We start from the raw sequence: 12,831 nt of genomic DNA, 5'->3' as shown, positions 1-12,831 counted from the left end.
CTCCATCCCACAAACTGTGAGATCATGACCTGAGCCGAAATCAAGAGTTGGAGGCTTAACCGACCGAGCCAACCCAGGCGCCCCAACATGTGTTATTTTTGCAATGAGAAAAACAAACGTGCAAAGAGCCATCAATTAAGTACCATTTTCCTTTTCCACGCACTTATGTACTCATGGTCTGAACCTTCTTCCCGCGGGTTCTAGCATTAATGGTGAAGGACTTGGAATTAAGAGATTAATTTTCATCAGTTTTTCTTTATGAATGATGACAGTCAGAAAAAAAAAAATAGGAAGCCTCTACTTTTCTGGTTACCAGAACATCAAGGCTTCCACATTTTGAAATATTTGCGCATAGTGTTGTTCATAAAAGCAGCTACCATTTATCAGCTGCCTGTCATAGATCAGGCTCTGTGGTAAGTGCTTTACACGTATGTTACTCTAATTCCCTAACCATCTTGTGAGGTAGTTTCTTTTGCTGTCTTATAACGTAGAGGAGGAAACTGAAGCTCAGAAAACCCGAGTGACTTTCCCAAGATCACACAGGGAGAAGGCAGACCGCCTGGGGGTTAAGCTCAGGTCTGTTGATTCTATAGCCCATGTTCCTAATCGTCAAGAAAAGGGCAAAGAGGATCAACCGTAACACTTACAAGCTGGTGTTTTCCTGTCACCTCTACTGGTTTTCCTGCTCCCATGGATTCTATCAGCCAGGAGATGTCCAGGAGCTCTAGCTGTGAGCTGGCTTTTACATTCTGTACCTGCAGCCACTCTAGGACATCTGAGCCAGAGTTGTTTTCTGCTACAATGTGGGTGACGGAATCACTGCAGGATGCAAGAAAAAGCTATCAGCTGAGGGGGATTTCAAAAGGAGAAGGGCTCCTCTTACCTTGAGGTGTTCAGAACATCCCATCTGTTGAAGAAAGATGCATACTAGACCTGACCATAGGCACAGACAATTTAGGTCTCCAGGGAAGGGAATTCTACATTAATTAGTGTAGCCACAGTGGTCTATGTTACATGTCAGACACGAGAAAAATTAAGAAAACATTAACAGAATTGTGGTGTCAATGGAAAACCAAAGTCCAGAGATGACAGAAGATGAAATTTTTCTTAAAGTAGCACCAAGCATTCCACAGGAGGCTTTGGTATGCCATTTCGTATTTATTTGTAGAGGACTTCAGTCCAGTGTCGTTCAAACTGTCTATGACCCACAGTTAGAAATACGTTTTATATTATGACCTAAAATAAAAATATAGATACATGTAGATATGCTTCTAACATCTCATTAAATTGATCTCACAGCCCATTAATAGATGGTGACCAGCTTTGGGGAAGTATTACATGTTTTTTCAAAGCACAATCTTGTGACAGAGGGTAGGCAGGAAGCTTTCGCCTAATAATCACCGAGCACTTAACCATGCTTCAGCACCATCCAAGTACCTTACGCCCATCATCTCATTTGATACTCACAAAGTTCCTCAGGCACATGTTATGTTATTCATACTTTAAAAACGAGGAAACTGAAGAACAGAGTTTAAGGGACATTCTGAAGGCCACACAGCTAGTAAATGCCCTTCATCCTTTCTGATTGTCTTTTTTTGGGTCAAGTAGGTTATTTCTAGTTTTTAATAAGTCTTCACGGTCAGCATCATATCCTTGGAACCAATGTGTTTTCAGTCTCTTTCAGTTCAAATAATCTATGAATCTGGGAGATAGCAAGATGCATATTTGGGCATCCAAGAGAAAAATAGAATTCTTTTCTCTTTCCTACTTCTCTTCCTTGACTTCCTCTTGCTCCTTCTCCTTTTTTGATTGACTCATAGATGCATTGGGTATTTTTTTGTTGGCTGTTGTATTCACAGCCCAGGTTCCTTGTAGTGGCAGTGGTAAGAAGTTGGAGTTTCCAAAGAAGGAAAGGGAAGTTTGTGGACATTAGTATCTTATGTGAGACAGATGGTTAACGATATGTTATGACAAGGCATAAAGCATGGACAAAATCTGCAAGTGATGTGCAGAGAAGGAAAAGAGCTGGTGTGAGCCGGTGTGAGCTGGTGGGGGGGGGGGGGGCTGGCTGGCTTTGTGGAAGGAGGGGTTGGTGTCCACTGATGGATGGGGAGGGATAGGCACCTAGATGGCAGAACTTAGGGCCCTCCTGGAAGAAAAGGTTCAGGGGCCAGAAGAAAAGTAGGGGAATGGCCTGGATCAGAGTGAAGAGTTTATGTTGGGAAGTAGTTGTCGATGTGGCTGAGTCGGTTGGGGCAACCAGGTTACAGAAGGTCTTAGAAGCCTCGTTTGGGAAGTTGGATCTTATTTTCTGGGGTTGTGGAACCAGTGAAAGCTTTCGTGAGCAGGACACAGTGATAGTATCACTATGTTATTTAAAAAAACTAATCTTGGAAACCAATTTGACAATAAACTTCATATATTGAAAAAAATACAGATTATTATATAAAGTAAAAAAAATAATAATAAATTAAAAACTAATCTGGATGGGGGGTGGGAGGGAGGGGAGGGTGGGTGATGGGTATTGAGGAGGGCACCTTTTGGGATGAGCACTGGGTGTTGTATGGAAACCAATTTGACAATAAATTTCATATATTACAAAAAAATTAAAAAAATAATAAATTGTCCCCCTTTAAAAAAAAAAAACTAATCTGGTCCACACAATGGTTTGGAGGGGAGAGTGATGGGTGGGAGGGTTGGGACCTGGATAATTCTCACCCAGTTTGGCTCCTGTAGCACCAGGAAGGAAGGCAAAAGAGATAAGAGGGACCTCTGGCTTCAGTTCACCTGCAAGAGCTGAAGTGGAGAACAGAGTCAACTATTACTCTCCCGTATTTATACAGGAAAGTAAGAGCGCTTTGGGTAGAAATAGGGATTTCAGAAGTTGCGGTTCTTTGGGGGACAGTGGAAATGAAATTTATTTCAGGCATGCTGCATTTGAAGGATGGCAAGAGGTCCAAGTGAAAATGTCCGGTTGACAGTTGGAATCTAAGTCTGACGTGGGGAGAGGGTTGGGGGCTGGGGGCCAGAGCTGAGACCATCTGGATGGCAGGATGTGCAGCGGGCCAAGCAGAAGTACGTCGTGGTGAAACCACATCTGACAAGAGTTGGGAGAAGGCAACTCTCTGCATCCCTATTCTAGGTCCACATCATTCCAAAAATTCTTTATAACAAGCTTCTTGCAAGATCGTTTATGTGAAGACTTTAAGAAGACAACAAAAGGATTAATAGAGCTACAAAGGAAGTGTTATTCCATCTAGATTTCTGCCCTTTGGAGGGAAACTTCATTATTATATTATTATTAATTGTAGTATAATATTTATTTTTATTATTATTATTAAGGCTCTGTCTAAACTTCAAGGGGAAAGGGTATGCTGAGGAGGAGCCCTGGGGCTCAACTTCCAAATTCAAGCCCCTCACCATCCACTCTCCTATCATCCCCACCCCCACTATTGCTTTCCTTGGGGCCATGTGGTAATGTGTGAGCTCACACTATTGGATGAGAACCACATGCATTTCTTACAGAGTTAATATAAGCATATTTGCAAATGACAGGCCAAACATCCTATGGAAAAAGACTGATTTAAACTTCCAACCCCTGCTCATTAAGCAATTGGCAAACAAAACAACAACAACAACAACAACAATAGAGCACACACACGCACACAATCAGATAGGACCTCTTCAGCCACTCACACAGAGCTACTCAGAGTTCGGGACTGCTTGTCACTGGTTCCCACAAGGTAAGCACAGAAATCGAAAGTCAGCATTTAGAAACTTTAATCGTAGTTCGACACCATCACAGTAGCTTATTTTTCGTTGTTTGTTTTTTGTTTGTTGATAAAAACATTGATCTGCGGTGAATTTTTTGAAAACTGGTCCTTCACCATAAATCACTTAAGGAACACTGTCTAGAGAATACTGTCTGTTCTAGCCCAGTCTACATTCCCTGTCTTCTTGTGTTGCCTGAGTTTGGCCGATGGACTCCTCGTGGCCACCTGGCTCTGGACTACAATGTGCTTCCTGTGTTGGGCTTGTCACATGCCCTTCGCAGACCATTCACGGTCTCTGACTGTGTTTGTTCACTGTCAGTTCTGAGCCTGTGGCATCAGCGCTCCTGGGAGAGCCACTGCCTCCCATGTGTTCTGCTGACAATTTCTCAGTGCTGTGCTGTGGCAGCTCTTTGTCTGTTTGCTGGTAGAGCAATTTTCTCTCTGCTCTGAGTATGCCTATATTGGAAATATTAATAATATTGGAATATTACTGGCCAGACACCGTGGCAGGCACATTTCATGCATTCCCTCATTTAATTGTCAACAATGCTGTGAGGTAGGTAATTTCACCCCCATCTAAGATGAGAAGAGACCTTGGGGACATGAAAAATTCACCCAGCTGATGATTGGTGGAGCAGGATTAGATAGACCTTTGTTTTGTTCTATTTTAATCCAAAACCCGTGTGCAGTACTAAACTGAACGACCCCTCTGTGACTTCATGCTTTTTCCATGGCTGTAGAGAGTGCTGCTCCTTTTCACAGAAGGAATAACATCTGGAAGGGTGACATCATAATAAAAAACCCTGATTCCCTCCGAAGGGCAGAAACAGAGAGGCAATAACACTTTCTGTAGGCCAGTTCCTATTGGCCACAGTGTCCCTGCTGCTGCACGGAATTTGTGTTTGGTGCCTTTCGTCCAACGGCATATGGACCGCAGTGAGACTGCAAGACACGCAGAACTGTCCCAGAAAATCTGAAAGAACAGTTGCCATAGCTACACAACAACATGGAGAAGCCACGGGGAGGCTGGCAGGCTCTCTGAGCTCTGAGTTTTCCTAAACCTCGCAGAGAGGAGGATATGCTGAGGTGGAGCCCCGGGGCTCACCTTCCAAGTTCGGGCCCCTCACCATCCACCCTGACCATCCCTTCTGCACCACCACTGTCTCTTCACCAGGGATGTCTCTGGACACGGCCCTGCCTCTACCAGAGACAGTCCCTCTACCGGGGACGCGGAGGGAGGAGTGCTGGATAAGGATCCACAAAGAATATAATGTACAGGCATACCCCCAAGAAAAGACTGGAGAGAAATACTCCAGACCATTAGAAAAAATAAACACACACACACACACACACACACACACACACACACACGTGTATATTCTTACTTAATCCTCACAAGAGTCTTACGAGGTGGGCGATATATAACTTCAGATGAGAAAACCAAGGCTTGTGGAGGTTCTGTGAAACCAGGATTCAAACCCAGCTGTGCATGACTCAAGCAATCTCTTAACGTTCCACTAGACTGTGGTTAGACCCCTGAGTGAGGTGCTGTTCAAGTTTTTTTTTTCTATATTTTCCCATTTTCTGTCATGAACCCTCTATCATCACATTCTACTGAAGGGGGGAAAAATACACATGAATGTCATTTTCAAGGCCAAAACCTGGCACTGGGACTGAGGTGGTACCTGCCTGGGCCCCAGAGTCCTGGGCTTTCTTCACATACTAAAAGGTGACAGGAGGGGGCACCTGGGTGGCTCAGTCGGTTAAGCGACTAACTCTTGGTTTCGGCTCAGGTCATGATCTTATGGTTCGTGAGTTCTAGCCCCACGTCAGACTCTGAGCTGGCAATGCAGAGGCTGCTTGGGATCCTCTCTCTCCCTCTCTGCCCCTTCCCTGCCCGTGCTCTCTCCGTCAAAATAAATAAATTTAAAATAAACAAATAAAAGTGACGGAAGCCTTGGGCAGTGACCCCAGCCCCTTCCAAAGACTCCAAGGTTCTGCTGAGATGGCTGTTCCTGAAATGTCCATGAATTCAGTTCTTTAAGTACACCTAGTTCCTTAGCCAGGGCCAATCACTAATGCCTTGGACTAAGTTTCGGAGGGCTTGAACCAATTATAACAATTCTGAACTAGGATTTGTCCCTCAGCTTGCCACAGGGAACAGTCAATAGACAGACCATTGGTGGAATGAATTCATGAATTAATTATCCACAGCTCTAAAGGAACTGAACTCGTGTCCACCAGAGACATCCAAGAAGCGGGGTTAAAATTCAGATGCTTGGGCCTTATGAGCAGAGATTCAGATTCAGTAAATCTTACCCAGAGCCCGGGAATGTGCTCCCTTGGTAATTCTGGCCTAGTCAGCTCCGGTTAGTCATTGGTGCATAACCAACTATGCCAAAGTTTGAGGCTTTAAAAAAAGCAACGCTTTGACTATAACTCACAATTTGGGGTGAAGGATTCAGAATTCAGGCAGCTGTTGGGTATGGTGCCGGTGGAGGCGTGATGCTCCTTGTGGCTCGGTGCATCCGGCACGTTGGTGAGGATGGCAGGGAGGTGGGCTGGGCCGCATCTATCAGCCTGAGCACCCTCGCGTGGCCCCTCTCGCCAGGGACTCAAACTCCTTACATGAGGTTGTTTAGCAGATCCAGGGAGCGGCAGAAGCCCCAGGGCCCTTTATGACCCAGCATCAAAAGTCACGCGGTGTCACTATGTTGAAGCAGTCACAAGCCCTCTCAGATGCAAGCAAAGGGAAAATCGTCCCTGCCTCTCCTTGGGGGCCACCACATTCTAAGACGACCTCACAGTCCGAGAACCGCATTTTGAGAGATGGTGCTGGAGAGAAAAATCTCTCTTTCCTGCACACTGGACTCTGGGCTCCATGGTACCAGAGTTTCCCAGCGTGGTACTCATTGCTCTGAAGGTACGTGAGAGAATTTTAGCGGGTACACAACTGAACACTGAAAAGGCATATGTGTTTATATCTACATGTTTAAATTTATGCATATCAGACTCATGTTTTTTTATGAGTTTCATGGTTTTTATGTTATTCCTTAGGACAAGGCTAAATTATTACTACTTAAAAAATTTTTTTAGGGGCGCCTGGGTGGCTCAGTCGGTTAAGCGTCCGACTTCAGCTCGGGTCACGATCTCACAGTCCGCGAGTTCGAGCCCCGCGTCGGGCTCTGGGCTGATGGCTCGGAGCCTGGAGCTTGCTTCCGATTCTGTGTCTCCCTCTCTCTCTGCCCCTCCCCCGTTCATGCTGTGTCTCTCTCTGTCTCAAAAATAAATAAAACGTTAAAAAAAAATTTAAAAAAAAAAAAAAATTTTTTTTAATGTTTATTTTTTTTTTTGAGAGAGGCAGAGCGTGAGTGGGGGAGGGGCAGAGAGCAAGGGAGACACAGAATTGGAAGCCGGCACCAGGCTCTGAGCTGTCAGCATGGAGCCCGACGCGGGGCTCGAACCCACAAACCGTGAGATCATGACCCGAGCCGAAGTCGGACGCTTAACCGACTGAGCCACCCAGGCACCCCAAGGCTAAATTATTTTTAACAATTCATCTTAGGGGCAATTAGAAGAAACACGTTAAGTATATAGTAACATATGTGGTAAAACATACATGATTATAACAATCATGAATGTGGCCCTCAGATGTTCAGAAAGCCCTGAGTTAGGACATTCACTCACAAATTTTGGTTCTGATTTTTTTTTCTGGTATCTACCTCCTCACTGCTCCCATCTTTCTTTTCCTAGTTGGTCTTGCCTCTGAGTATAATTAGAAAAATGCTTCATGAAGAAAGAGGTGGCCCTCCTTCTTGGCCTGGAGACAGACTGACCCCCACTCTGACTTCCACAGTCTTCACGGATGGTCACCTGCTTTTATCTTTGTCTTTAAAATTGTTTTCTTTCCCCAGAGAGGTCATTCCCAATTCTTCCCATCTGATGTAGGACTTATCTTATACATAATGACTTTAAATAGTAATTTACAGTTAAACTGAGCTAAATACCACTTAAAAACCCTCCTGCCAATTTCCCTTAGCAACTGATCTGTTTCAGAATCCCAGAAACAGAAAAATCGAAGCAGTTTTATTTGGTTTTGTTCCACACTTATACTATCACCAGTAGATAGGTTTCTATTTCCAGCCCTGATATACTTAAGACTGAAGGGGTCTTGCCTTGTTTTGTTTTTTTGTTTTTGGGTTTTTTTTTTTGGTCCCACCTTAAATGAAATTATGAACATGAATTTAAAATCCACAGATTTTGAAACATGAGGTAATCTGGACCAGAGAAGGGCTGGAGCTTCCAATGCATGTCCTTGAATTTATAAAGTTTTTAGTATTTTGCTGATTACAAAAGTAATACTGGTGCATCATTGAAAAATAATTTAATTACAACAATTAATCTTGGTAATCACAAGTTCCTTTGTCTGGTTTTATATTTGTCAAATTATTCTTTGAGTAAATATTCTTTTTTAATGTTTTTGTTATTTATCTTTGAGAGAGAGACAGGGCACGAGCAGGGGAGGGGCACAGGGAGAGGAAGACACAGAACCCGAAATGGGCTCCAGGCTCCGAGCTGTCAGCGCAGAACCTGATGCGGGGCTCGAACTCACGAGCCGTGAGATCGTGACCTGAGCCAAAGACAGATGCTTAACCCACTGAGCCACCCAGGTGCCCCTGAGCAAATATTTCTTGAAACTACTGTGTATCAGAAAACTGTCAAAGTTCTGAGAATGAGCTACAGGATGGCCCCTAAGATGCCCTTGCCCTTATGGAGCCAGGGAGGAGTAATTGGATAAGATGTAAAGCCAAGTGGCAGAGCTGGGACCAACCCTTCACCACTGATCCCACCCATGTTCTGGGGAGGAAGTTCTGTCCTCTAGGAGGGTTTCCAGGGGTCTTCGGTCTTGGATGCAGAGAGGTGTAGGGAGGAGGGATTCAAGGTTGGGGTATATCTTGCTTTCAACAGACAATACTTCCCAAAGATACCCTTGTGGACAAATTAAGATGTTTAAGCAGGACAAAAGTGCCATCCGGTGGGTTTCTACTGCTCCAACAGTGGAACTGAGAAAGTGTTAAACTACTGGGTAGTGTCACCCCGGAAAGCGACCCTCCTTAGCCACAGCCCTTTCTTCTTCAACATCAGTGATTTAGGTCAAGACACAGTAAACTTAACTAATGAGTTCATGGAGGAGGGTCGAAGACAGAGTTTTAAAACAGCTCAAAGTATTAGAACCAGGGAGTGAAATAAGAACATGACAAGCACTGGATTCTCATCCTTCTCTGGCTCATCCTAAATAATGTAAGGATTATGAAGTTGCTCTAAAATTTAGGATATTGACTATGGAATAAAACTCAGTATCTTTTTCATGAATGTGCAAAATGTGTCAAATGACTTGACGTCTCCCCTGATTTCTATTTTAAGATCCAGCTTCGAATGGTTGTTGAATAGCATGTTTTCTGAAATATAACATTAATATAAGATATAATATTAGTGGAACTCATTCCATATATAAGGATACAGTGCACGTATGCTCGGGAATGAAATAGCTCCAGATAGTTCAATGGATTGAGGCACACCATTTCTAAGCTATGTGTTCAGGTCCAGGTAAAGTAGGAATCAGATGTTTCCTCGAATGTAATCCTCCTGGCAGCCAAAGAATGTGCTAGAAACTATGGAGATTGCTCCCTATATATATAATATATATAATACACACACACACACACACACACACACACACACACACACACACATCTTCTCTTTCTTTGAATCTTATGTACTAGAAAGAGAAAGGATAGGCTTCACTAATGAGAAGTATCCTTTCGTATAGAAACTAACTTTATTTTTAAAATATATGCTTACCATAAAAAATTTGGAAAACACAGAAAATAAAAGCAACCATAATTCCTTCCTACTATACCCTTCCTCACAAGATAATCACAACATTTTGATGGTTTTCCTTCCTGTCTTTGTTCTCTTTGTTTATATCATTTGACCTAGTTCAATTCCTCTCCTTAGGGTTTTACTGTCAATGGATCCAGCCAATTAACAAGAAAACAATCACACTTCACATCTGTATAACTGTTTTGTTTCACCAAAGCACATTGACATCCATCATCACTTTTGGTGCTTACCTCAGAACAGACTATTTTTCAGGAAACCAAGGGCAGAGAGGAGAGAGGGGGTCTTGCTCCCCACCACGTGGCTGGAAAGGGTCAGAGCCAGAACTGGAGCTCTCTAGATTTCTTATCTAGAGATGTTCCCCGGCCATAATTTCTATTGTCTCTCCCAATTACAGTCTATGTATCTCTGTACAGAAATTCCGTTTGAGAGCTAGGACTTCTACTTCCTGTGGTTTATTTTTGTCCATAGAACACGTTTGCATTTAACGTGTCTTCTGGGCTGTCAGCCTGGTAGCTTCACCATCACATGCCTGGCAGCAGTTAGCTCACCCTGCACAGTTTCCTCTGTTGCCTGAGCAGCCGGGCTTGGTCCTTGGCAGCAAGCATCTGGGGGCACAGAACTGCCTCTCTGGCTCTGTTGCCAAAAGAAGAAACCTGCCTCCTGTGTCTTCCCAACTACCTGCCCGAGCCACCATGTCTGTATTCGTAGCTGTGTCCATGACTAGTCAGCCCTTGCTGGAAGTATGGCCGTTTCCACTGAGAGAGCTTTCTGTGTAAGTGGTACCTTGACCATCTGGCTGTCGCCTTCCTGCCTGGCCCTTGTCAAATTTCTTTACCACAAAAAGCAGTTCCATATTTGCAAAGGCTTTTCATTTCTGCTTTCCAATTTCCTTTTTTTTTTTAATTTCCGGGGTTTGCCCTCTTTAACTATGTCATCTTTTCTTCCCCCAATTCCAACATTTTATGTAAGTCCGTAAGATTGGGTAGACTTAACAGTTAGATGAAATCTATAATTTCATGGAAGGAGTGTTGAGATTTGGAGCTTAACATCCCAAACGAGATAAGGGGCTAAAAAGAAAAAAAAAAGAGGCAGAGGGGGGAAAGGAGTTCATGTAAAGAGAAATCGGATGGGAGAGAGACCATGGGAGACTCAGGAATTTCTGAATAGGGCATTTTAGTAAAAAATAAAATAAAATAAAATGTTTCTGTGACATTGACTCTTCATATGAATTATGAGTACTTTGGAAATTACCGTATCTTATTACTGACTTTTGTCTTGTGTTTCTCTAGCAATATGAAGCTGGCATTTCTTCAGCAGGAAATGCTTGTCAGCTTTATTTTTAAATATCAAAGACTATTTTTAAAGTAAAACATTTCTTTTCACTTAGAATTCTTACAGTTTTTCCCAGGAAAGTTGTGGTCAATCTATTCCTTGGACAAACAAGGCCAGCCAACTGTGCTAGTCATTCTTTACCCACTGCAAGCCCCGTGGCCGTTCTGTTTGGAGCTACTCATTTCAAGGTTTTAATACCATTTGTTTCTGGATTTTGTTTTGTCTTCTCTTCCATCCAGTGGAGACCGGTTAGATGAACCACAAGGCTAATTGCTGCAATGAATGAGATTGTGAGCAAACAAGTGTAGATGACCCAAAGAGTTGCCCTTTTGTCTGAGCTCTGACCTCATCACTCGGCCCCATGTCTAGCAGCCCTGGACAGAGCTGTCCTTGAACCTTTAACCAGAACCCCTAGCTCCGTGAACCCCGCTGGGACTGCTCTTCAGAAAAACATGATCAAGGTCACATTTGGGTGCCTATGGAGAGCCAGCTGCAGTCACTCATCCTAGCCCATCACAGACACTGGTCACCTCACCACAGCCAGATATTTAGCTTAATTGTCAAAGAACCAAACCATTCTTTCTGCCTCAGAGTAGCTAAAAAAAATTTTAAGTTTGTTTATTTTGAGAGAGAGAGAGAGAGATAGCACAAGCAGAGGAGGGGCAGAGAGAGAGAGGGAGAGAGAGAGAGAGAGAGAGAGGGAGAGAGAGAGAGAGAAGAGAATCCTAATCAGGTTCTGCACTGTCAGTGCGGAGCCCCATGTGGAGCTTGAACCCATGAACCATGAGATCACAACCTGAGCCGAAACCAAGAGTCAGATGCTCAACCTACTGAGCCACCCAGGTGCCGTGAGTAGCTGAATTTTTTGATTGAACTCAATAGCGTTTTGTTCAGTTTGGTCAGGAACAAAACTGAGTGGTTTCTGCATTAAATTTTCCAATTATATTTCTGTTATCATCCCTGGATACCTCATCTCATAATGGTGAAAGGCAAAAACAAAAGAACAGAAAAATAAGAAACCACCTTATCTTTTGGTGCCAACTAGTTTCAATATAATTGTATCAGTTATACATCTTATTTCCTTTAATTAGTTGGCTTGAATGTGTTCTTTGATTTCAAACCTACTTTCCCAGGAGAAATAGCACTTCTTCTATATGTGGAAGAAGACACAGGTTCTTTGGGTTCCAAAGAAGCTATTCACAAAAACCCTGCCTATTCACAAAATGAAATCAGTGAGGTCCTACCTGAGCTCATTTTCAACCCTGAATCCTTTCCTTCGTGCCAGCTCCATGAGGAAGGCTCTGCGGGTGGTTCCCATTTTCTTCTCCAAAATATAGAGAACCAAATCCCGAAACTTGATGTCATGCGGAGGAGAGACCATTGAGGCACCCATCTGCCTGGGCCTCTTCTTCCGAGGGCTCGAGTGGGCCATTTGCAAAGGATCCATGGGAAGAAGCTTCTGATGCTTCTGCCTGTGCCATCGATCGGTGTCTCCAGAAGTGAGGGAGAGCCCGCCCTCCTTCATGAAGAGCTCTGATGTCATCTTACTGGCAGACTCTGATGTCAGGGAAGGGTTTCCTGGGCCCTGCCCTGGTGATAGCTTCCTGCTGAAGAGCAATGGAGAATTTTTATCTCCGTTCAACTCATTTGTTCAATGTGGAGATCATAATGGAAACAGTAAGTTAACTTCGCTTTCCTATGTATAATCTCACCAGATCCTCAGAGTAACCTTGTGAGGTAGGTAGGGAAGCATTATTATTCCCATGTTAGCATCTACCTATCTATTTATTGTTCATTTATTCATTCGGGCCCCTCTTGTCTT

General features: G+C 43.6%; 1 protein-coding gene across 2 annotated transcripts in view; it reads right to left on the bottom strand.

Moving 5' to 3' along the window:
- The window catches only part of DNTT (DNA nucleotidylexotransferase), a 30,593-nt gene extending 18,137 nt beyond the window's left edge, over positions 1 to 12,456 (bottom strand). For both annotated transcript variants that reach the window (XM_019458969.2, XM_019458970.2), the window contains exons 1-2: positions 12,254 to 12,456; positions 648 to 819 (exon numbers count right to left, since the gene is read on the bottom strand). In XM_019458969.2, the coding sequence (XP_019314514.2) occupies positions 648 to 819; positions 12,254 to 12,456 (375 nt within the window). The remainder of the gene's footprint in view (positions 1 to 647; positions 820 to 12,253) is intronic.
- Between the last annotated feature and the right edge of the window lie 375 nt (positions 12,457 to 12,831).

This window comes from Panthera pardus, unplaced genomic scaffold (genome assembly GCF_024362965.1).
Source record: "Panthera pardus isolate Hobbes unplaced genomic scaffold, ASM2436296v1 HiC_scaffold_22, whole genome shotgun sequence".
NCBI lineage: Eukaryota > Metazoa > Chordata > Mammalia > Carnivora > Felidae > Panthera > Panthera pardus.
Note: the sequence above shows the minus strand (reverse complement) of the source record. Positions and strands in the feature narration are given on the sequence as shown.